Consider the following 26,864-nt stretch of genomic DNA (forward strand, 5'->3'; position numbering starts at 1 on the left):
GCGCCACAATCAGGACTGCATACGACCGAGGCACACAGGGCCAACACCCGGCATCATGGTGTGGGGAGCGATCTCCTACACTGGCCGTACACCACTGGTGATCGTCGAGGGGACACTGAATAGTGCACGGTACATCCAAACCGTCATCGAACCCATCATTCTACCATTCCTAGACCGGCAAGGGAACGTGCTGTTCCAACAGGACAATGCACGTCCGCATGTATCCCGTGCCACCCAACGTGCTCTAGAAGGTGTAAGTCAACTACCCTGGCCAGCAAGATCTCCGGATCTGTCCCCCATTGAGCATGTTTGGGACTGGATGAAGCGTCGTCTCACGCGGTCTGCACGTCCAGCACGAACGCTGGTCCAACTGAGGCGCCAGGTGGAAATGGCATGGCAAGCCGTTCCATAGGACTACATCCAGCATCTCTACGATCGTGTCCATGGGAGAATAGCAGCCTGCATTGCTGCGAAAGGTGGATATACACTGTACTAGTGCCGACATTGTGCATGCTCTGTTGCCTGTGTCTATTTGCCTGTGGTTCTGTCAGTGTGATCATGTGATGTATCTGACCCCAGGAATGTGTCAATAAAGTTTCCCCTTCCTGGGACAATGAATTCACGGTGTTCTTATTTCAATTTCCAGGAGTGTATTTAGCACAGAAGCCATGGTAACTACTTTGTAAACAAGATTATGTCGTTTTGAAAGTCTAGTCTTGTTACAATATGCTCGGCATTACACAAAGTATACTACGCTACAAAAATATAATTAGCTATGCTCTAAGTGAGTTTCTAAATGGCTATTTATACTTCAAACAAATCAAGTCTTCAGCTCCCAATTACAACTGGCTCCTTTAAAATCCATACATGCAGTTTATTTTATTTTATTTTTTTCTTCAGGAAACTATTGGAAATATTGATTTATTCCTGAGTACAGCAGAAGGCTTCAAACTTCACAGTTACTGCCATATCACCTGAATTATTTCAGACAATCTCACTTTTGAAAAACAAATTGTATTTCATGAGTATTCTAGTGTAAAATGTTAATTACAGTCAGAGCCTACCTTTGTGATACTGCAGAGGGTTTTCTTCATTTAATTAAATAATTACATCAGTGTAATAATGAAAACAAATTAGATAAGACAAAAAATATTTAATTTTACATATCATCAAATAATCCACAACAACAAGAAGAAAATGCTCTATAGCAATAAGAACATAGTCACATAAAAACCCCAATTTCTTGTCATCGCTAAGCTGAGCACTTCCTGATGGCACATGATTTTTTTTTCTCGAAGGTCAACAGAGCTTCTGTAACAAGATTATAAAAATCTAAGCATTTAAAGTATTTATATTCTATGAATAACAAAATGGAACATGTGTGCTCTATTATTATTTCATGATGATCTTCTCCTCCTCCTCCTCCTCCTTCTCCTTCTCCTTCTCCTTCTCCTTCTCCTTCTCCTTCTCCTTCTGCTTCTGCTTCTTCTTCTTCTTCTTCTTCTTCATGAAAAGCTCAGGCTTTCAACTGCAGTAGAAGAGGGAAAATTAAATAACAAGCAATAAATCTGCAACTTGTGACAGTTTAGTATAAATTAAATATGAATATTATTAAAAGAAATGAAGCAACAAAATTAATAATATCAGTAACAATTTTTTTTATTATTCTTCACATGGGATGGTGTAAAACATTACACAACAGAATTTTTTCTTGAACTGTGAATTTACTGCTTTATTTAAATCATAAGTTATGACAAAAATATAATTTGTGAACAGATCATACACAGAAACTTAGTGGAAGGTGGGTAGATGACGGCAGAAAATATGGTGCTGGAACAACATGAATTGCACATTACTGATGAACATAAAGCATGCTAACTGAAGAAGAAGCCTTCATTCAGTAACGGATGTCAAATGGTAGACAATTTGTGATTATAGAGGGTGAACGACATAACTAGGATACTCCAAAGACTTTGTGTGAGGTTCTACATATCAAAATGAAATTTCCAGAAAATGGTGTTACACACAAGAGCAGCTGGCTGAAATCATCTCACTCCTTTGCCTTTCTTCAAGGCTACTTAATGCTGGGTCATACTTCCATCAAATTACTAGTTACAAATAATGGACATGATGGTGTGATTCAGCTATGTACTGAAAAAATGGAGAGTTTGTGTCATAGTAATGTATGTCACTGTTCTCCCATTTTGAAGAACTGGAGCTTTTAGTGCAACTGTTAAAACAATTCATAACATTTTATTTTTTGCTAAATAAAATACATAATGGGCTTATTTTAACTAATAAAATGTTATGGATTATTTTAACAAGTGCACTAAACACTTCAGTTTTTGACCACTGTTATTTTTGGACGGATTTTCGGACTTACGTAGTACAAGACAAACAGTTGGAGAATATAACAATACTGAGTAGACAAATACCTACATAAACATTTGAAACATTTTTAAAGCAGTACAAATTATTTATTGTTAGGTTAAATGGTCAACATGACTTCAAATACTGATGCTCATCTGTATGAGCATGTAGAGAAAAAAGAATAGATTGAGGTATTTCTGCCCATTATGGCCACAGGTTCTGCATTGCATCTCTAAATTTGGTCTGGTGTCTTGGGCCAAGTTCTCCATTTAATAATAATAACAATAATAATAATGAAACTGGAAGAAGATTAAGAGATCCATAAGTTATCAACCAATATGGTTGCTTCTAATTCAGTATCTGCATTGATGCTGAAGTAAATTGTGCAAGCAGCCATGCTGAAAGTACATACTATGATGTTTAATTAGGGTTAAATTGTCAAGAACTGCTGGCAAAATGCCTCAAGATATTGGTGTAAAAATAAAACATAGACCAATGATGAAGTCACTTATGATTCCACACCATTCATTTACAGTCTGTTGTTGCTGAAATTAAATGTACGAGTTCAGTAAGGATTCTTTACAATCCAGTAAAACATTATACATAAATTTACACTGTTTCATCTGTAAACAATGCCATGTTCACAAGAAAGATCAGTTGTCTCACAGACTCAACATAAATATACAAAACCAGGACAACTGCTGGAAATTACCTCCATGTAACTGCTGATTAAGACTGTTATGGAAAGGAATGAAATGAGATGAGATGTAATGCTGGTGCAATATTCAAAGCACATCTGATCAACTGATTCCAGCTCCAGTTGCAATATTTAATGAATTGAAAATAAATAAATAAATAAAATAAAAACCCTTTCAGTGTGTAGCATGACAGCTGTTTTGGCAGTTGTACAACAGTCACTACAAACTAAAAGAATAATCTGTTACTTCACGCAATGTCTTTAATGAAAAAACACTAGAATCTGCATGACGGATGATTATTCCCATCGTAACAGTTATTAGGGTTTCCTCCTGTTCCATTCACAAATGAAGTGCAGGAAGAATTTGCTTAAACACCTCTGTGCATGCTGTAATTCGTCTAATCTTGTCCTTGCTATCCCAATGGGAATTATATGTATATGGTTTTAATATATTTCTAGATGCACCACTTGAAGTTGATTCTTGAAACTTACTACATAAGCTTTCATGAGGCAGTTTGTGTCTATCTTCTGATCTTTCAGCATCTCCGTAATGCTCTCCTATGGGTCACAGAAACCTGTGACCATTTGTGCTGCACTTATTTGTATACATTCAATATATCCTGCTAGTCTAATTTATACTGATCCCACACACTTGAGCAATATTCTAGGATGTTTTGAATGAGTGTTTTGTAAGCTGAACTGATTGCATTTCCATAGAATTCTACCAATGAACCAAAGTCTGCCACCTGCTTTACCTACAACTGAGCCCATGTAATCTTTCCAATGTTCTGTTGCATATCCCTACAAGCTGTTACAACAAGTATTTTTATGAGTTGACTGATACCAACTGTGACTCATTGATACTGTAGCCATAGGATACTACGTCTTATCATTTAGCAAAGTGTAAAATTTTACATTTCTGTACATCTAAGATGAGATGCCACTATTTATACCACTTGGAAATCCTATCAAGGTATGGCTGAAATATGACTGAATATTTGTGCAGCTATTTTCCAGCATTATTTCATTACAGATAACAGAACAGCTTTATCTGGAAAATGTGAGTTTACTACTAACACTGTCTGCAAGGTCATTAATACACAACATGAACAACAAGGGTCCCAACATTCTTCCCAGGACACACTCAAAATTACTTATACACCTTTCAATGACTCTCCATTCGAGATAACATGCTGTGTCTTCCCTGTCACAAAATCCTCAGTCCAATCACAAACTTCATTTTATACCCTATACAATTGTATTTTTGATGATAAGTTGGGCATGGTGCCAAGTCAAATGCATTTTGGAAGTCAAGAAGTGCTGCCTCTACCTGACTGCCCTGATCCATGGCTTTCAATAAGTCATGTAAGAAAAGTGTGAGCTGGGTTTTATAAGACTGATGTATTTGGAATCCATGCTGGTTGGCACACAGAAGGTTATTCTGTTAGAGATACCTCATTACGTTTGAGCTCAGAATATGTTACAAGATTCTAAAAGAAATGGATGTCAAAGATATTAGATAATTGTGTTGTGGATCATTCCTGCCTCTCTTTTATACAGGTGTGACTTTCTTCCAACTACTGGCCATAGCTTTTTCCTGAAGATTTTTATGGTATAATATATTAAGAAAGGGGTTTACTCAACTGTAAATTCAGGGTAGAGTGTGATAGGGATTCAGTGGGTCCTGGAGCTTTGTTTATATTTAACAATTTCAGATGTTTGTCAATGCCAATGACACTAATATTTATTTCACTCATCTTTGAAGAGTATGAGAATTAAATCGGGCCAATACTCTTGCATTTTCCTTGTAAAGGTATGTTTCAAAATGGAGTTCAGTATTTCTATTTCTGCTTTGCTACCCTCAATTTCAGTCCTGTGTCGCAAATTAGTGTCTGCCCACTTAATTTAGCTGCCACTAACAGCCTTTACATGTGATCAAAATGTATCTGGGTTTTCTAAAGGACATTTTGATGACAATCAGCTGTGGTAGTTGTCAAAGGCTTCATGCATTGCCCTCTTGACAGCCCAAGTTTTATAATTCAGCAGTTTTGACCATTAGTCCCGTGCTTTGTTTTACACCAATTACGCAGTAGTTTCTGTTTCTTTACAGTGACTACATACCATTCCTCCTCCTACCCCCCCCCCCCCCCCCCCTCCAAAAAAACATGAACTGTTCTGTTTAAACTTGAGCCATAGTTCTCACACATGCTACTGTCCAGAGCTAAATATTTCAATGTCCTCACTGAGATATGAAACTACTGCCTTTTATCTACTTTGTTGAACATATAAATTGTTCTGCTTTTTTTAGTAGCTTTCCCTAACGATACTAGTTTTAATGAGCACATCCTGAAAGAGGTCAAGTCTCTTTTTTTGCAAGCAGATCAAATACCATGTCAATTCACACTAACATGATCATCTTTCAAAAGCCAGAATAACCATCTTTTGCAGTGCAGAATGCTGCAAGACGTAATAAGAGAAGCAGTGAGATTCTGAAAGGTACTGACAGTGGCGTGCAACCATGCTGACTCCAGTGCCATGGCCAGCTGCGCTAAGCTTCTTGGTTTAAGATCCACAATGTGAATAGCCTGTTCGAGGTGGTCCACAGATTCTCAACTGGGTTTAGATTGGGGAGTTTGGTGGCCAGGGGAATATGGTAAACTCATCCTGGTGCTCTTCAAACCACACACCTACACTGTGAGCTATGTGCTGCTGGTAGATGCCACCATGCCATGGAAAAACAAACTGAAGGTACGGGTGGATATGGTAACTAAGAACAGATCCATCTGCCCAGCTCCGTCTGTTTTTGCTCCATCAGACAGATGGAGTTCAGTATTTCTATCAGCTCCATCTGTCTGATGGAGCATAAAATGCGATGCATCTGAAAAGGCCACCTGTCGACCCTCACTGGACATCCACATGTGGTATTGGCTTGCAAATTCCACACAGTGTCACCAATTAACAGCAGTCACCACGGATCACAGAACGAGGTGCTTGCTGCAGAGACCTGTACGAAGCAATGTTCAATGAACGGTCATTGAGGATACACTGTTTCATCTGGGTGGTCACTTGCTCAACAGTTAGACACCTATTTGCCTGTACACATCATTCACTCCAGTCAACTATGGTCCATGGTTCATCCCAGTTGCCTCGGTGCTGGTTTTTGATAGTACCATTTTGCCATCCATGGTATGCTTTAATATCAGAGGCATACAAACTGTTAAACTCAGCCTTGGCCCAAAAGCTAATGGTCCTGTGCTTTTGAATGTCAGATAAATTGCTCCTTTTCTGCAATACGAAAATGACTGTTCCATTTTCCACATCTCCCATGACACACTTTATACACTCTCCACTGCTAGTGTTGCCACCTGTGAATGGTTATTGCAAGTTGACATCAGACATAGATGGCTGTCACATTAATGTGGCTGGATCGTGTATATTTCCATTGTGAGAATGGTTCCAAACTATATATTCTAGATAGTTTTCAAAGCATGCATTTAATATGTTTCACAGAATGGCTTGTCATGCCCAGCACTAGTAATTATCTCAACTGACTGCCAGGTGATTAAAATCTGCTCCAATGGTTATGGTATGTTTGGGGAACTAACTTACTAGCATACTGAGATTATCTCTGAAGCACTCTGTTATACCTTATTGGAAGTCTGGTTGTTGACAGAAGGATCCAACTAAATGTTTATGCATTCCCCTGATACCAAATCTTGTCCAAATAATCTTGTATGCTGCTTCAGTTTCTATGTCCATGACTGTGTTTCATTGGTACTGCAACAAATACACCACCATCATTTCCCATTAGCCTAGCCTTTCGATATATGTTTAGATTTTCCCCAAAAATCTCACTATTAACTAGGTTTCTGTATGTACTATTGTGTGAGCTCCACTGTATTTTTAGCAGCAGTTCCAAGTCTGGCACTTCATTGTGAATCCTTTGGTAGTTAACCACTAGGATTTTAATACTCTCACATATGAGGGGCATTTCTTTATACTTCTGGGTCCTCTACAGCTGCTATTATATGGACTGGTTAGAGAATCACCTAATTAAAAAACAAGACAGAAAATAAAAGAACACACACACACACACACACACACACACACACAGGGTCAGCTACCTGGGTAGCAGCTTCTGATATGTTGTGCATACCTGAACATTTAGAGGGACCTTGCTGTTCTCAATTCTGTGGTGCAAGCGTAGGAAGTCACTGCATAGCTTGTTACAGAATCTTCAAAATCTCTAGTTCGAGTCTTTCACTCAACTCAGAAATAAGGGGACAGTAATCAGTTCTGGGGAAGATGCTGCAGATTTTGAGCTTTTTTTAGTACCTGAGGACCGTCAGAATCTCTGTTATGTGACTGTCAGTATCCCTCCCAACATTCCCATTTATAGCAGCTTCCAAACACAGTAGTTTGGGCGATTTTCAGCTCTTCCAAACATCAACTAACTGATCATGTACCCAAAAACAGAATATACTGTGGGGCATCATTGTTGCTGATGCAATATTTTACAGAATAGCTAACTAAGCTTGCTGATTCTCTGTTAATTTATGTCTGATATGCTACAAGTATTAGCATTTTAATTTAAGAACTAAAACAATTAATAGCCAAAAATATATTTCTGTTATGACAAGAGAAAAATCTGGGATAAAATTTACTCATTCCCTGAAACATTTTTGAGTTCATGGTCAGTAACAAAAAGTCTCTTTCTTACAGCTTCACCATCTGTGGATACCACATCTGCAGTGCAAAGCAGAAGTTATTGAAATATACCAATAACCTTACTGAACACTTATTGACAGACAATATCCTATCCAGCTCATCCATAGACACATCTCCCATGCCATCTCCTCCTATGACATCAGTAAACCTGTTAATCTACTGTCAACCACACTCTTCTGATCACCCAGTATCAACCTGGCCTTGAAAAGCTCAACCACATCCTTCACTAAGGCTTCAGTCACCTTTCGTTGTGCCCTGAGATGAGGTATTTGCTACCCAAAATCCTACCCACATTACCCAAAGTTGTGTTTCATAACCAGATGTCTACTCGCATGAAAGACCTCCACCAAACTACGGCAAAACACAAACTTAACCAACCAGTTGCTGAACATGCTGTGCACAACACAAATAACTTCATCAGCTGCTTCACTACGTAAGCCTTTTGGAGACTCCCTTCCAGCACAAGCTTCTCTGAACTACACTGGCAGGAATTTTCTGTACAGTTTATACTGTGCTTTTGCAGTCTCCCTGGCCTAACCTACTGCAACCTGATTTACACTGACTCCCCTTATCTTTTCCCTTCCCTCTTCTGTCCACACCACTCCTTCTGTGTACAGATGTGTACTGCCTTCTTTCACCAATTCCCCCCCCCCCCCCCCCCCAATACAGGCATTTCCTACATTCCTCTCCCTCTCATTCCTTTCCCCTCTCCCCACTTTTCCATTCCCCTCTCTTTCTCTCTTCCCTCCCTATTTCCCTCTTCATCTCCACTTTCCTCTCCTTTCCTCCCCCACACCTTTCCACACTCTATCTCTCACACGCTCTCTCTTCTAAACTCCTTTCATCTTGCTGTGCAACTGCTATATCATTCCATCTGCCCAGGCAACTAGAGATGGGGGATCCGCTCTTGAACTAATTCATAGAGTTCAATCTTTCAAAGGAGTGAACAATCAGTGATTCAGAAAAAAAGAACGGTAGCTCCAAACGTTTCCCACGGCAGAGAGAGAGAGAGAGAGAGAGAGAGAGAGAGAGAGACGGAGCATATCAGCAGTGCCTCTGCTGGTCAGAGCACAGTGCACGCCACACAACACAGCCAGCGCCGGCCTCTGCCCTGCTTCTACCTTGGCTGCCTGCATTGTGCAGTGCCCCATTGGATTTTGTGTTTCACATATGCCGTGCCGTCTCTGTGTGTCGTCTGCCATGTGCACTGTGCAGTGTCTGGCGCAGCTAACTTCGCATCGCACTCTGTCGGCGATCGTTTCAGTCGCACGTCCTGCCCTCTGGGCAGTTGATGCGAGCAACAGGACAGAGAGCCACCTAGCAGATAACATAGGAACTACTTGCAAAAACCTGCTCGCAAGGGAACGGACGATTTGTCTCGGAGCGAGTGAGTTGACCGCTCCCCCCCACCCTCGGAACTCGCCCGCTCAACGCTCACCCCACCGTCTCGACTCTAGCCAGAGCGTCGAGCAAAGCGACTCAGATGTCACTCTGGTCTCTGCGGTCTCAGCTCATGCAGTAAGACAGCTCGCGGCTCGACCTGGTCGACTCAGTGCCTCTGCATCGGAGTTCGTCCCCACTGGATATTGTTCTTCGTAGTAATACCGCTATGTATATTACATTATTATGTTATGTATACATCAATTGTTTTTATTTTATTTTTATTTGTTTAAACTGATTAGATTAGGTTCCTGATGACTCCTCTTACTATAGGATTTTTATTATGGACACTCGAATTTACGCTTTAATTACGAGCGAACCGATAAACGTATCGCAAAATGTGATACACCAATATTTTCCTTGTTTTATTCTGCGTAAGGCTATATGCAGCACTTTCGTTTTACAGTCAAATTTATATATTTTTTTCTTATTCTGGTATGGATTTTGCGATTTTAGGCGTCTTCGAAAGGAAACGTTCACTTTAAAAATATATGGCTTGCGATGTATTTGTATGAGGTTAATGAAATTTTAATACATTATAGCCAAATATATTGTTAATGTAAATCTCAAGTTACAACATTTTCCGATCACCCAAAAAACCACGATAGTGCAAAATAAATCAATAATCAAAAACTTTGTCATATCATGGAAATTTCAATAAACAATACAAAATTCTTACTCATTATCTGCGTTACTTCAAAATAGGATCAAATAAGATCAAAATACAGGTATAGTACTGGAATAAACCAAGTTTAAAGGGCAATGTGCCTTCCATTTATTTTCTATTGTAAATGAGTGGTGAGTCATGAAAAAGAGCTAATTCATTTCAGGGAGTGAACAGTTCTGATCCAATCTCTGAAAAGAACAGCTTTGCCCATCTCTACAGGCAACTGACAATCAATGGTCAATGTCACCACAGCAATCGCTGTCTGTGTGATCATGCATGTGAATGTGTGTACTTTTGCTTGACAAAGAACAAGACATTGAAACCTAGTTAAATACCATTTTCTGCTGTGTGCTTCTATATGCATCACATGCCAGTCGGCTATAGGAACACTACAGTTGATAACAGAAGGTAAAAGAAGAAAAGAGTGAAGAAAAATATCTTAGTTAGATAAAATAAAGCAGTGGACCAAATTACCACGCACAGATTAACTACTACTTACTGTGGTTCACAGAATAAAGATGCATTGTATGATCACCAGCAGTCATTCAAGGATAGACAGATGATGATGATGATGATGATGATGGAGGAGGAGGAGAAGAAGAAGAAGAAGAAGAAGAATTGACTTATATTACTGCATTTCGGCCTTTTCCTGAACATTAGTGTAATTTTATGTTTCATCAATCAGTTGAAGTACTCCCTGGGTTACACAAGATTTCTTTGCAGTTACCATCTTTTTATCAATATTTACCTATAAAGCATGTCATTACCCATTTTAGAGATGTCCACTCCTCTTCAACTGAACTGTCTACTGTGGAATTCATTGCACAGTATCAGAAGCCTCATAGAACTTCATACATGCCTCATCATTCTTCAGCACTTCTGTATACCCACTCTGTTCTACACTGACTCTTCTGGATGATTCTCTTACACTTAAGACTACCCTTCATCAGAACTAAATTGTAATTTTAGTCTGTCTCTGCCCCTAGGTGCATTTTACCATCCAATATCTGATTTCTGAATCTCTGTCTGACCATGACATAATCCAGCATAAATCTTCCTGTATCTCCACACCTTTTCCAAGTGTACCTTCCTCTCTTGTGCTTTTTGAACTGAGTATTCACTATTATTATCTGGAATTTGTTGCATAACTCAAATTAATCTCTTTCCTCTCCCATTACTACTACCGATCCCTTATTCTCCCATAACTCTGTCTTCTATTCCTTCCTCTATTACAGCATTCCAATCACCAAGGATTATTAGATTTTCATGTTCTTTTTACATGATGAATTACTTTTAAAAAATGTTCAAATGTGTGTGAAATCTTATGGGACTTAACTGTTGAGGTCATCAGTCCCTAAGCTTACACACTACTTAACCTAAATCATCCTAAGGACAAACACACACACACCCATGCCCAAGGGAGGACTCGAACCTCCGCCGGGACTAGCCGCACAATTACTTCTTATGCCACTGTCTTTAGTAGCAAAGGTACACATGAGAAGGTGGTAGTTTCTGTACCCTATAATGAAGGAAGATTAGGGTTTAATGGGCCATCAATGACAAGTCCATTAAGAAACAGAGCACACGCCAGGAGTGAGAGAAGGATGGACAATGGAATCAATCATGTCCTATTCATGCTGTAGTTTGCATTAATTGATCTAGGAAAATCTAAATCAGGATGGCTGGCTATGGATTTGAGCCACTGTCCTCCTGAATGTCAGTTTAGTGTGCTATCTACTGTGCCACCTCACTTGGTTTGTACCTGATCTGACAGGGGAGTGTCAAATGTATGTCTGCTGATTTGTTGTTGTCCAGCATTAAAGTGGTTTTTGATTTGCTTGAGATGCTAGAGAAAATTCTAGTTAAATGATACTCTGAACCACTGTATGGTTACAGGAGCACTGTCTTTCAGCCACACTAGCTAACTCTGATACGAATGTTCGTGAGTGTAGTCACCTTTGTTTAGATCACTTTTCAATCAGAGATTTTAAAATAAAGTCTACCCCAATCCAAAAGAAAATGTTACAACTAGAAATGACTTGTCTGAGAATGCTAGATGACAAAGACAAGAACAATTTTAACTGCAGCAGGCCAACTATAATATTGCAATGCATTATTTTGCATGTTACTCTTGTTTCATTTTTAAATAGCTATAATGTATTCATATACCTTTTTTAAACACTCTCCATAATGCTGTGGAGTGTAAAATTACAAAAACGAGTGTAGTACTTGGTCTACTACACTCAAGAATGGTGCAGGAGGTCAGTTTTAAGTTAGTGATATTGAGGCTAAGGACAATAATATGTTAGCTCTCTCAGGTGAACGTAAAAATAATAAGGCCATTCCAGAGCACGTTCCCAGAAAAGACAAAGGTCCCGAGTGCGAGTCTCGGTCTGGCATACAGTTTTAATCTGCCAAGAAGTTTCAATGAGTCCACTGTTCATGTGGTCTGTTCATAAAATTCCTGACCTTTCACCAAAAAATTTTTCGACACTTACCTTTTACTTATTGTGTACAGCGTCCTTCAAAATACTCTCCTCCACAATTGATACACCACTCCCAATGCCTTTTCCACTTCTGGAGGCAGTCTCGATACACACCTTGAGAATTGTGCGAAGTGCTGTCCATGAATTTTCTGTTATCTTGTCTGCTGTTGCAAATCTCCATTCTATCAATGGGGTTTCAACTTCAGAAATAAAAAAAGTCCACAGGGGCGAGGTCCCTCAATTTGTGCGATGCAAAAGCTTTTCGCAGAGTGCAAGGCAAAGGAGGTCTTTCTGGTCTTGATTCATGAAACGTGGGAAAAACTTGGTGTCAACATGACACATTCCAAGATGCTGTGTCAGGATTTTGTGACATGATCTAACTGAAATGTTATTTTCTTCTGCAATCTCTTGGCCAGTCAGTCTTTGATTGGCATGTGCAATTTTGCTGACGTTGCTGACATGACCGTCATCGTCAGACATTGAAGAGTGTCCTGAACAAGGATCATCTTTAACTTCCGTCCAGCTATTTTCAAACGACATGAACTATTCATAACACCGAGTATGGCTTAAGAACTCATCACAATAGGTTGCATCATTGGATGTGATTCATGCAAAATTTAATGCAGATGTGTTGCTGCTCTAGCTCTGCCATCTCAAAATTCACAAACTGTGTGAAACAAATTCTACTCATTGCAGCACTGAAAAATAACTGACACACAACAATCAAACAATGGAAAATCCAGGATGGAATGTAACAATATTATGAAAAGGAAAGTTGCCACTCACAATATAGGGGAGACGCTGTGTTGCAGATGGGCATGTGGCTTCAGCTGCCACAGCCTGCAATAGTGTGTGTGTGTGTGTGTGTGTGTGTGTGTGAGAGAGAGAGAGAGAGAGAGAGAGAGAGAGAGAGAGAGAGAGAGAGAGAGAGAGATCTATTTACGACAAAGGCCTCTGATGGTTGAAAGCTTATATATATTGTTGTGATAGTCTCTTTGTTGTCCCTATCTGCAACTCAGCATCTCCGCTATATGGTGAGTGGCAGTTTACTTTTCATAATATTGTGACATATGACAATGAAACTTCCAGCTGTTATACTTTATTCCCGGCGGGGTCAGGGATTTTCTCTGCCTCGTGATGGCTGGGTGTTGTGTGCTGTCCTTAGGTTAGTTAGGTTTAAGTAGTTCTAAGTTCTAGGGGACTGATGACCATGGATGTTAAGTCCCATAGTGCTCAGAGCCATTTTTTGTTATACTTTAAACATAGGCATGTGCAGGGATGAATACTGCATTTTGCTCCAATATACCACTGGCGCAAAATTATGAATGTTCCGGAATTTTTTGAACAGACCTCATATGTGTTCTGCCAAGAAATTTTGGTGACTGGAGACCAAAAATGTCTTCTGTAGGAATCAACATAGATTCCAAAGACAAGCTTGCTCTGTTCATCCATGAGAGACAAAGGCAGCATAAAGTAGTGACCAGGTTGATGCAGTGTTCCCCAATTTCTTGATTGCATTTGATATAGTTCCACATTGTCATCTAAACAAAGTATGGCCATACAGAATATCAGGCCATCTTTGCAATTGGACTGAAGAGTTCCTAGCAAACAGACTATAGCATGTCATTCTTATTAGAGGGATATCTTCAGACATAAAAGTAACTTCAGGCATACTGTATAGCTAATAAAATTGAGAATACATCATGAAGGTAGAATAAGAGAGACTCAAACTGGCATGGAGACTTACCATCAATCATTTTTCCTGCGCGCTATTCACAAATGGAACACGGAAACGACAGCATGGAAGGGGGGTGGGGAGATAGTAGTACACACAGTACACTCTACCAAACACCTTATAGCAGCCTCTGGAGTATAAAAGTAGATGTAGATCAACCTGGCATGTGTTTAAATTGTGGTTAAAAGAAACGGAGTTTTATTCCTTACAGAAAGTAAGACATGTTGCAGTACAGAATGGAAAACACAGTTCCAGTAATCAGACGCTTTAGTATAGAATGGAAAACACTGTTCCTTTACACTGAGATATAATACTAGTTCTTCCTTCATCTTATAGTGAGCCAGTGGCAAAATGGTGAAAAATATGGGTGAGAAAATGATAACTTAGTTTCAATAAATGAATATTCATGAGGTTTCTCACATCCCAAGTTGTTCTGCAAGAAAAGAAAGATTACAAAAGTTTAGCATTAATATCCCATTGACAGCAAAATTATTGCAGATGGGCAAAGAATGACAAGGATATCAGCTAATGTGCTTTCAAAGAAACCACCCAGATATTTTTCCCTTAAGTGATTTATGGAAACAACAGACATCTAAGTGTGGATGGTCAGATGAAGAATTGAACTGCCATCCTCTGCCTAATGCACCACATTACTGAGTGTGTTATACAAGTTGTCCCACTTAAAACAGGCACAACTCATGAATTGGTTAATCACCTCTAGTCGAATTGCTTATAAAGTGGCAAAATTGTCTTGAAAGTCGGCTACATGGCATTTTATCAGAAAGTTAAGTGCAGCTTTGTGTTGATGTATCATTTGTTGTGAGGAGTTTTTATTGTTGAGCTGTTACAGAAATGGGGCAGCTCGTATTAGAACAGCTAATTGATATGGTGGATTGTTACATAAAGGCAGGCTCCATCAAGAAATGTAATGAAATGTTTCAAGTGAAGTATCCTAGTAGGAAACTCCCCACAACCAGCTCTATTCAAGACCTGTACAAGAAAGGGAGCTGCTGTAGGTTTCATTCAGAATATGCAGAGGAACAGGCGACTGACAGTGAGGACCCCTGAAACTACAGACAGAATTACAGAATTTGCACGAACATTACGATAAGTTCCACAAGTCGGTAAGGAGTTATTTCACAGCAGATTGGCGTATCTTGTACATCATGTCAGCATATACTAAAATATATGTAATTAAAAACCTATTGTGTCTGTGTATGTGTGTGTGTGTGTGTGTGTGTGTGTGTGTGTGTGTGTGTGTGTGTGTGTGTTGGGGGGGGGGGGGGGGTGAGGATGAGGGAAAAAAGAGAGTTCATTACTGAAACTAGCTTTTAACATCAATTGCTAAAAGTTACTTGAACCCCTTTCTTTACTTCATGCCAAATGAGGCCTGGTTTCATTTGTCAGGTTATGTAAACTCCCAGAACTGCAGATAATAGTTGGAGGACAACCCTCATATTCTGCTTGGAGAACCACTCGACTCAGGGGAGATAGATGTTTGGTGTGTGTTGCATGGCATGCGCATTATTGGCTCCATATTTTTCAATTACACCTTAAACAATGCCAGATATCTATAGCACATTGATTCTTTCTTTGCAAAATTAACAGATTTAGAGAAGTTGTATAGGGCATTCCAACAATATGGAGCAACTGCTCATACATCCAACCAAAGGACGGCCCACCTCAGCAACATGTTCCTGGAGACAGGCTTGTCAGTACAGGCCTGTCCCCCCCCCCCCCCCCCCCCCCCCGCCTCCCCCCCCCCTCAAAAAGCAAAGTGCATGCTCACAATTCTCACAAAATATACAATCTTAAATGGAACGTCACCAGGAAAATCAACATCATCACGCCTGCCGCATTACAGCCTGTTGCTGGTAATGTCATTACATGACGTAAGCGATGCTTGGATGCCCACAGCCACCATTCCAGCATTTCTAATGTTAGTTCATTGTTACTTGAATCTCAGGCGTGATGCATGCCAGTTTTGTGTGGGATGTCCTTAACAAGACTTTTATAAACCATTATCTTCATGACACGACATATATGCCCAGAACTTCTGTCCAAGAAGCCCACAGGCCTGATATTGTTTTGATACTTCAAACTCTAATGCATAATTACTGACAAGCAACTCCATACTTGAGCACCAACATTCACATGATGACTGTACATTTCAGAAAAATATCACACAGTTATCATCATTCATAATTCTGCTGATGTACAAAATCATCATGATAGTTATTAGCTGTTGCCAGTATGATTCAACTTTTGGATATATGTGCTTAACTGACACATCAATGTGTAAAAGTTGTTTGAGGAAACCACACAACAGTGCCCTTCTTTCCAACTCCTACCCATCCACCACCAATTAATTACTAGAGCTCTGCAAAGTTTTATGACCTCTGATATTTCATGTGCTTCCATGATGGACTCACAAGATGCTACTCTGTCAAGATACGTCAGCTGTGAATAATGATTAATGTTCATTATTGCAGAAACATAATCACAGGTGTGTTTCTATGTTTCCAGCTATGCTGATGATTCCATTACACAAAATGTAATTGTCAACACAGCTGCATACCTGTAAACATGCAACTAATCAGTAATGTTGAGAAAACCTCTGAAATCACACAGCAAAGCAAACCAATTCTCTGAAGTTTAAAGCAAAATACATAATTAAGTTAAGTACAATATAATAATGGATATCTGGAGAAATAAGAAAATACCCATAGACTAGAAAGAAGCCATTATAATACTACTACACAAGAAAGGGGACAAGAAAGTACTGGATAACTACAGGGGCACCTCTCTCTTAAACATAGGGTACAAGGTTTTGTTGAGAATCTTGCTGAGCAGAGTTGAAGAACGACTGTTGCCAACAGTAGGAGAGTACCAGTGTGGCTTTAAAAAAGGGTGGAACTGTACAGAACAGATATTTGGAATAAAAACGATAAGAGAACATGGACACATGAAAGGAAAACAGATAATAGTGACACTTGTGGACTTCCAAAAGGCTTACGATTCAATTGACAGATGTTCACTGTTTGATGTGTTAGAAGATAGAGGACTGGATGCTACAACACACACAATAATAAAGGAAATGTTAAGCGACATTACTGCCAGGATCAGGCATCGCAGTACACATCAGACAGCTTCAAAATAAAAACAGGAGTCCGACAAGAGGACGGACTGTAACCAATTTTATTTAACATGGTTTTGGACGAAGTAGTGAGACAGAGGAGGCAACTAAATAGTAAAATTAAGATCAAAGGTGTGCAAATAGGGTACAAGGTCAAACATAATGCAACAGTGGACTGCCTGGCATTCGCAGATGATGTGGCACTCTGGAATGAGACAGAAAAAGAGGTAAAGACAGCACTAAAAAATTTAGTCAAAACAGCAGAGAAGGTTGGACTGAAGATTGCAAATAAGAAGACCCAGACATTGAACACTGAGTCTGGCTGCAAGATACAAGGCCAAGTGGTTGAGAAAGTCAACAGTTTTCATTATTTGGGGGAGAAGATAACTGAACTGGTGGTATACAGAGCAACAGTAGGACAGCAGACAGGGCACAGCTTTTGCAGAAGCTTCGGTATGCAGTGAAAACAACATATGGCAAGAAAAATCTGTCATGGAATGCCAAATTGTGACATTACATAGAAACTGTAAGAAATGCTGGTCTGTATGCATCAGAAATGATCACACTTGGCAAGAGAGCTTGTATACAGTTGGAGGAGGAGTGGAAAATTTTCAGAGACATATGCAGCACCAAAATACATGAGGATATGTGGATACAAAGAACACAACAGGAACTATATGAAAATACTGAACCAATATCCAGCGAGATACGGAAGAGGAGGTTACGATTTGTTGGGCCCATCATGAGGATGGGCAAGGAGAGGTCAACTACGATGATATGGAATGCAACATGTCATATGGGAAACAACTGGGTGAAGGAAGACAGAGATGACTGAAAGGCTGGAGGAATAAAAGAAAGGACTCTGCAGGCAGTAGTACAGGACAGGGAGAAGTATAAATGGTTGGTGGTTGGTCACAAGTGGCCAGACACAAAAAGCAAAGTGTTCTTAACAGAAGAAGAAAGAAACAGAAGAAGCGAGAGAATGAAGAGGTATTGGGAAGAAAGAAGACATGCAAAACAAGCCACATGTGATCCTGAAGGATCCTAATGAAAGAGGAGGAGGAGGAGGAGGAGGAGGAGGAGAAGAAGAAGAAGAAGAAGAAGAAGTTAAGAGCATGGTCATTGAAATAAGGTCAGTTAGCTCTTCATATTACCACGAATGAATGCCTTTCATGAAATATTTAGATAGATGGAGTTGTGTTAAGGCACAATAATTTTCAATTCAGGTATAGAGGCAAAAATGTTGGAGGAAATCTCTTTTTTATATTTGTGCTATTGTTCATGTGAAGCAAGGACTAAAATGTGGTAGCACAAGAAGCACCTGTAGATGCTTATAATACGAATACAACACTTAAAAGAGCAAGCATGTGATAAGATTCCCATCTGATAACAGAATACATAAGTAGTACTCAATCACATGAAACGTTCTGTACCTGCCTGATTTAATTAGTTCTGAAGGGGAGTGACCAGATTCACAATTTCTTGTATTTCCTTGTTCTTTCTGTACATTACTTTCATGTTCTCTCTTCTCTGGGTTAATACTACTACTCACTGTAAGTTCTTCCTCATCTGAGAGAGAGAAATTGTAAATCAGATATTTTTACCATAAACTAAATTAGCCTTTCTTTAAGTGTCGTTGTGCATTTCTACTGCAATTGTCACAAATATTTCAGAAATTTGATATTTTGGAAATATAATTTCTGAGTTTAGATTTTAGATTTAAAATGCAACATTGTTAATATGTTTGTTCCCCATCTCTCTGATAAACACTAAATAATAGTGGCATTCTTTGCATTTTCAAAACTATTAGCTCTCTTACACTAAATATTGGAGCGATAAAAGAAGGGCATTGACACAAAAAGGTTTGTCTCTATGCAGTGACGTAGTGTCGGTGCTTATGGCTTATACAACAGAACCCTATTATTTTGTGTAAAGGTGTTCAGAGATCTCACTTTACTGTTATCTACAAGACACTACAAATCACTTCAGTTTTCTTGTTTTTACTCTTTGTTCACCACTAATTTTAGAAAAAGTAAAGTCATAGGGCATTATTGGCTGGGAGACCCTAATGGGCAGGTTCAATTGCCTGAATTGGAAAGGTGCTTTCTAACCTTCACACCAGTGTGTGAGCACTTTGTGTTGTTTTAGTGTGACTCTTAAGCATACATGATTAATGTGCGTTTTAAATCTGGTTGGTACACATATTCTTATGTTTGCATTTTCAGGTGTTTTGAATATTTAGTTTTTGTTGACAGTTGAAAATAATGTATGTGTTTTTGAAAGCACAGAAAATTTTTACTTTCGAAAAAGATAGATCACAAAAATTTGCATTAAATTTTACTTGAAAAATAGAATAGGTTGCAACATCACATTCAAAATATTGACTGTCGCTTTTGGCAAATCTATTCTTATGTGAAGGCAAATCTATTCTGAGTAAGACAAGAGTTTATGAGTGGCAAAAATGTTTCGAACAGGGTCGAGAAGATGTTGAAGATGAAAACTGCCCTAGATGCCCTAGCACATTAATTACAGACAAAATAGAAGAAATAAAGAAAATTGTTCTGGAAAACTGCCGAATCACTGTCAGAGAGGTTGCTGATTGTGTTGGCATGTCCTTTGGCTCATGCCAAGCAATTATTTTTAGATGTTTTGGGCATGAAACATGTAGCAGCAAAGTCCGTTTCGAAACTGTTGAATTTCGACCAAAAACAAGTTTGCACAGAAATTGCTGAATGAAGCCGACAACAATCCAGAACTTTTAAAGAAGGTTATAAGCCAAGACCAAAAACAATTTGTCAAGTTCAATCACGTGTGAAGGTTCTTCTCACTGTTTTCTTTGATTACAATGGACTAGTGCATCATGAATTCCTGCATTATGGTCGTATGGTCAATAAGGAATATTACCTGGAACTTATGTGCCATTTGCATTAAGTGACCTGAAGGAAACAACCAGAATTGTGGCAAAACCACTCATGGAAATTGCATCATCATAATGCTCCCCCTCACACCTCAATGCAAAACCGTTACGTTGCCTCAGCCACTGTATTTGCCGGGTGTGGCCCACTGTGAGTTTTCTCTATTCCTGAGGCTGGAGAGAACCACGAAAGGAGATTGTTTTGTCACCACTGATGAGATAAAAACAGAATTGTTGAAGGAGTTGAACACCATAACAAAAAGTTAGTTCCAGCAGTGATTCCAAGATTGGAAAAAGTGCTGGCATAAGTGTATTATATCTGAGGGGAATTACTTTGAAGGGTACAAAGTTAAAGATGATGATGAATAAATAAAGATGTGAGAGAAGGAGAGGGTGAGCCTGGTGCCACCACATAGCCAACTCGTCTTGAATAGCACCGAGGACATCCCTGAGCTTAATATCCACATCCGACGGCAGATCACCGTCACCAGTGTCGCATGCCCTAACTAGGTTTGGAATTTAATCCAGGACATTGGTGCACAGACTGGCGATCAGGAACTTTATGCCACCAACCCTGCTGACCCCTCTGCCATAAAGGCAAAGTGAAAATTGCTAACTGCATGTGACATACTTGGACATCACCCATCCAAGTATTGGCAATGCTCAATAGTGATCGACTTCGGTGATCTGATGGGAAACTGTGTGGTACGGATGTTAATTTTACTAGCCTAACATTACACCACTTAAGTAGCTTTAGCTCTTCTTGTCCAGTCAGTTAGGCTCTGACTGCTTGGATCAACATATCCTTTTGTGTTGTTATACAGTTCTGTACAGTAATAAACTGATAGGCACTCTACTAGTCACATGTAGAAGCAAGGGAAGTTGGTCACTCAAAACACCTTGAGGATATGTTGGTCACAGCTGACAGTCTTCAAGCAACATTTGGGGTGAAATCTGTGGCACCTCTGGTGCTTCTAAAAACCCTACAAACACTGATGTTACTGAGCATAATCTGGCTGTTTATCTTCACCTGAAGGCAAATGGCAGAGCCTGCAGTTCTGTATCTCTCTAGGTGGAAAGAAGACAAATGAGGGTAATGAGGGTACTGGGGCTACATGGCTGTCCCCTTACGCCTTAGCAAAAGATACGCTCTTCATTTACAACAGTACATTCAAGCCAGCACAGGATTCTCCTAGAAAGTCTGGAGAAACGCAGATGGATATTGGGAACACCAATGTTAGGCACATAGTAAAGTTCCTGTATTATTATTATTATTATTATTATTATTATTATTATTATTATTATTTTGAGCTTTTCCTCATTACAGAGGCTTATCTCCAACATAATAATTTACTTGGAAATTACAATACAAACAATAAACGTTCTTAAACTATAATCTCAAAATATTTCTCCAGGTGTTTTGATCTTGTGTGTCCTCTTCCTCTGCGCCCATTCTCCTCATTGTGTGCTGTACATTTTGGAGCCAGGTTGTCATAGGTCGTCCTCTTCTTCTTCTCCCCTCCGGTTCCCACTCCAGTATCAATTTTGGTATCCTGGTTTTCTCCATTCGTCGTATATGCCCGTACCACTGTAATTTCTTCCTATCCATTACATCATATATTCTTTCTTTTATTTCCATTCTCCTTATTACTTTGGTGTTCCTTATCTTTTCTTTCCTGGAGATTCTTGCCGATCTTCTCCAAAAGTCCATCTCTAGAGCTTGTAATTTTTTAATGTGCTTCATGTTAATTGTCCAGGTCTCTGTTCCATACAGAACCACACTCTCTAATATGGATTTGTATATTAGTTTTTTAGTTCTGCTCATTACATTCCTGCTCCATAAGACTGAGTTAAGCATCCCAATGACCCTCCGTCCGCTACTAATTCTTTTATTGATTTCTGACTCTGATTTTCCCTCGATTTCTAAAATGGATCCTAAATAACAGAAAGTGTTTATCTTTTTGATTTTCTTTCCTTCAATGTATAGCTCATCTGAATCATTAGTCAAGTATTCTGTTTTTTCGTAATTAATCTTCAAACCCCAAGTTTTGTATGCTACTGCTAGTTGATTGCACATATAGTTAGCATCCTCTCCATCTTGTGCTACGACTACTTGATCATCAGCAAATAATAATGATGTAGGTAAACTCCATCTCTTATTTCTAATCCTATACTATTACATTTACGAGACCATGTTCTAAGGCTAGCTAATATCTATATAGATTTTAAATAATGATGGTGACATGGGACAGCCTTGTAAAAGGCCTTTGCTTGGTCTAAATTTCTGTGAAAGTTTATTACCAACTTTCACTTGGCAAATGTTACCTTTATACATCTGTTGTATTATTTTAATCAAGGGAGGGTTTATGTTTGCCATATGTAGTGCTCTCCAAAGTAATTTTCTTGGAACAGCTTTTTCTAGATCTATGAAAATTAATCCTATATTTTTTGATTTTTCCCTATGTTTCTCCAAAATCTGTCGTAATGTGAAAATATGGTCTACACATGATCTCCCAGCTGTGAATCCACATTGTTCTTCTTGGGTTCTAAAATTTTTTTCCAGTTTGTTTTTAATTACTTTTGCAAAAATTCTCATTAATGTGTTTGTAACACAAATTCCTCGATAGTTTGAACAAATTTTGCGATCCCCTTTCTTAAATATTGTATTAATGTAACCTAGCTTCATCTCGTTGGGTATTGAATCTCCATGTATCATTTTGTTGAAGAGCTGTGTTATCAGTTTCACAATTTTGTCACCGCCAATTTTGTCACCTGTATTAATGAATATAACTATCCTTACACACAGGGTGCAAACATGGTTCACAGTTTCTGACTTTCTACCAGAACCAGTCACAGTCATCTGGTTTGGAGCCATGTGGAAGGTATAAAGCACAAGGACAAGCAATTTTTTGATAATCTCTGATGTGGATTTCTTGGTGTTCACTATTTGGTAGAACCAACTGCAGAGCTCACCCTCCCATTCCTCTTGCCCCTACCACCTCAAAAGATCAGCCATATACCACAGAGGAAGCAGGTAGTCCCTATGCTTGGTGATTAAGTATATGCTGTAATTGGAGGAAGGAGTGGACCACCCACGTTAAATGTGAAGAACAGCTTTCATCCTTGCAGATCAGAAAGAGACTATGTTAATTTGGTACTATTTGACTGCAGAAACATCTATGATAAGATTCAGAATTATAATCCATTAACAGTAATGAAATCCAAATAGGGTACTGAAATGAATATTTGGTGAAACTGAAGTGATCAGCAGTGATATCTTCAATTCAGATTGGTGACAGACTAGATGTCAATGATAGTGGCATATTTATTGCAATAGAGAATGTGATAATATCTGGTAAGATTATCACAGATTCTGAATGTGAAATAATTTATGTGAAGGTGAGCATTAAAGTAGCATCATAAATGGTAAATGGGTTCTTTTATACACCACTCGACTCAAGAGCTATAGTGGCAGAATGTTTAAGAGAAACTGAAGTATACTGTGTTAAATTTTTTGGTAAGCTTTTGTGACATGTGTAGAGGGAGATTTCATTTTTTTCAGCTATGGAACATTGGCGTAACTGAAATGGGTGCCAGGGATAGTGATTTAATTGAGATTGTTTTTAATGTCTTTTCTGAAAATAACTTTGAGTAGTTAATTAGAGCAGTTTCTTAGAATTCCTGGTAACTATCAGACCAGAATTTTTGTTACAGTGACCATACAACTTATGTCTGTTACAGAGGTAAAAATGAATGTTTAGAAAGGTAGGATCTTTTTGTCTTCAGGGATAAGAAACATTCAGCTCTTGGAATAAAGAGGTAGTGGACAAAACTTAACAGCATTGCACAATGCATTGTAGGCACTTGTGTGCAGAGCAATTTGTGAGGGATTAGAAGGATCCTACATGGTTCAGTAGCCATATTAAATGCTGCCACAAAAGCAAATTGAGCTTCATCACAAATTTAACTGAAGTCAAAGCCCTGTCGACACACAGAAGCTGAGCAAAAGCAAAATGATCTTAACAGAGAAACGTAAAAAGTGTCTAATGATTCTGGTAATAATGTTTTGTTAACTGATATGAGCAGTGTCCTAGGAGGTTTTGTTGTTATGTGAAGTCAATAAACCAATGAAAGTGATACATAGAGTTACTTAGTGAGCAGACTGGCACTGAAGTTCGTATTAGTTAAATTATTTGCATGTTCCATGGACCATAACTGTGTTCTCTCAGGCACAATGTGAAATGAGCCAGCTTCACAATTACAATACACATTTTATTTGAAAAATATAGTAAACGATACTCCACAGAGGCAGTTGTAAAGAAGATAATATAATAGTTTTTGTTTAAAGGTACTTTGGTTATCTATTACATTTGTCTCATCAGTGGGTAGGTGGTCAAAGATTTTATAGCTGAATACCATACACTTCTGTGTCACACTAAGCCTGAGTAATGGATAGTGTTATTGGTTCCTCTTTCTAGAATTGTACTTATATATGTTACTGTCATTTTTTAACTGTGATGTTTGTTGACAATAAATTTCATAGAGGAGTAAATCTGCTGTGAGGCTGTTGTTAGTATGATGAACTTTATAAAAGCTGTCTACAAGAGCCACTAGAGTGGACACCATATATTATCCTTATTACAGCTCCTTTGCAACAAACACTTCTTTCCTCAGTGATGAGTTATCAAGAACACAACAACAAAACACATTAGTGAATGAATATAGAAAATCTACGTAACTTCTTTAATTTTCATCTAAAAATGTTATGTTATCTATAATGCAAAAATTGCATAGCTTATCGTTTTAAGGAAACCTGAAACTTGTGACTACCAGTTCAAGTTCTTTTTAACATAAAACACTGAAGACTGTACAATATTCTGATTCATTTATTGATGTAACCACATGTATTTTTTATAATGGAGGCTACAATAATTTTCATGTAGATGACACCTATCATGGTGCTGTTGACCATTATTGCAGGTGCCACAGAAGCCAGGTGGTATTGCCCTGTTACACAATAGTGCCCCCACTTGCCTATGTCCATGACACATTTTGAGCTGACATTCCCAGGATGATGGCATATCTAGACATAACCATCGACATGATATGATAAGACATGTGGTCCATCTGACCAAGTGACACATTCCCATTGACTGATGGTCTAATTTCAATTATCAAGCCCACAGCAACCATAACTGATAATGTTACTGAGTAAACATAGGAACACGCTACTTTCCACAGAAACTGCCATGTACAACTGGTACCTGATGACCCAGCAGACCCACCACACAACTTTGCCCTGTGCAGTCGCTCTCTCGCCAGACGCCTACAGCCGATGCTGCCTGACATCAATGCAATGCAGTAAGGAGGGCACCATGATCACTGGTCACAGCCGGCACAATTTCATATCTGCCAAATCATGTGATGCCACCCACTTCATGGTATCCATACGCTAAACAGCCTTCATAGGATTGCTGCCTGCAGTCAAATGCTGAGTTTGATTCCAAGTAAAAGACAAGTTGTAACGAAGCAGGGTTGCCCACTGCTATCCTGTTTTGGTTTTACACTCCTTCAGTAACTTAGTTAAGCAATGAACTAAGTAATGAGATAATCAGTTTTATTGGAAATGCATACTATTAACAGTTATGGACAATGACGCATATTGTGCATATTAAGTAAAATTCGAGTGAGCTAATAGATCAAATTCAGCTATAAGACTGCATCCAAAAGAAAGCCTAAATTTTACTGATTCCAGCAAAGTGTTTAAATTAACCTAAAGTCCATTAGTTAAATAGATATTAAGACTTAAAATCTGTAGCCTGTATGACTTTCAGTGCCAATTGTGACCAAACTACCAAATAATTCAGAGATCTGTTTCAATACTTTTGCTACCTTTATTTTTCTATCTAAAATAACTCCAGTCTCAATTTTGTAAGTGCATTAATTAATAATTAAGTAAATTTGAATATGTAAAAATTATTGTTCAAAAGGGCCACCGTGGTTATAAATCAGGAATTCCCATGACAGATGCACAAGTTACTTCCGCGCATTTAAAGTGATATAGCTCACTCATGTTATTTAAATAATAAAACCCAATAGTTAACTTCAAAACCAGTTAGAAAGGATCATTTTAACCCTGGGAAATTATAAACTAAAATATATTAACAGAAATAGTCAAATATTCAAGCACTCGTCTATATAAGGTCCGAGCTGGTGCAGTTCTTAGTTAGTTCTCGGTCAGATTCTCTTGGAGCAAAAGTGCGCAAGTCAGTTCATTTTTCCGGTCGTACCAAAAAAGTGTAATTGTGAACATTGTTAAATACTGGAATTTTTTGACCTACCTAATGTGACAATTAAGTGTAAGAGGCCTGGTCACATGAATATTGTGTGTGCGAGTAATAACTAATAAATCGTACTGTGGTTGACATAAATGTTCAACAATGAATACGATCTTGAGTTTTTATTTTGGAAAACTTAACCGAGGATCCTAGCTTCTTAATTTCAGTGTGATTTAGATGAGATGGACGCAGCTACAGAGAAGACAATATTGAATAAACAAAGCAAGGTAGGTCGAAAACACTGCGCACTATCTACTGGGTGAGAAAATGTTTCAATACCGGTACATCCAGTTGTGACGTGAACTTTAAGTGGCACTAATAAATGAGGAAACAGCCTGGCACGTTACATGTGG

The 26,864-nt window shown here is 38.7% G+C and overlaps 1 protein-coding gene across 4 annotated transcripts in view; it reads right to left on the reverse strand.

Moving 5' to 3' along the window:
• Positions 1-1,138: 1,138 nt before the first annotated feature.
• The window catches only part of LOC126092112 (uncharacterized), a 221,560-nt gene continuing 195,834 nt past the window's right edge, over positions 1,139-26,864 (reverse strand). For 2 of the 4 annotated variants that reach the window (XM_049907551.1, XM_049907548.1), the window contains 2 exons: positions 18,697-18,828; positions 1,456-1,528 (listed from right to left, as the gene is read on the reverse strand). In XM_049907551.1, coding sequence (XP_049763508.1) covers positions 1,506-1,528; positions 18,697-18,828 — 155 coding nt within the window. In that variant the 3' untranslated portion in view covers positions 1,456-1,505. Of the gene's footprint in view, positions 1,529-18,692; positions 18,829-26,864 lie in introns of all 4 variants that reach the window. The other 2 variants (XM_049907549.1, XM_049907550.1) reach the window with 2 other exon arrangements.

Source organism: Schistocerca cancellata, chromosome 7 (assembly GCF_023864275.1).
Source record: "Schistocerca cancellata isolate TAMUIC-IGC-003103 chromosome 7, iqSchCanc2.1, whole genome shotgun sequence".
Lineage (NCBI taxonomy): Eukaryota > Metazoa > Arthropoda > Insecta > Orthoptera > Acrididae > Schistocerca > Schistocerca cancellata.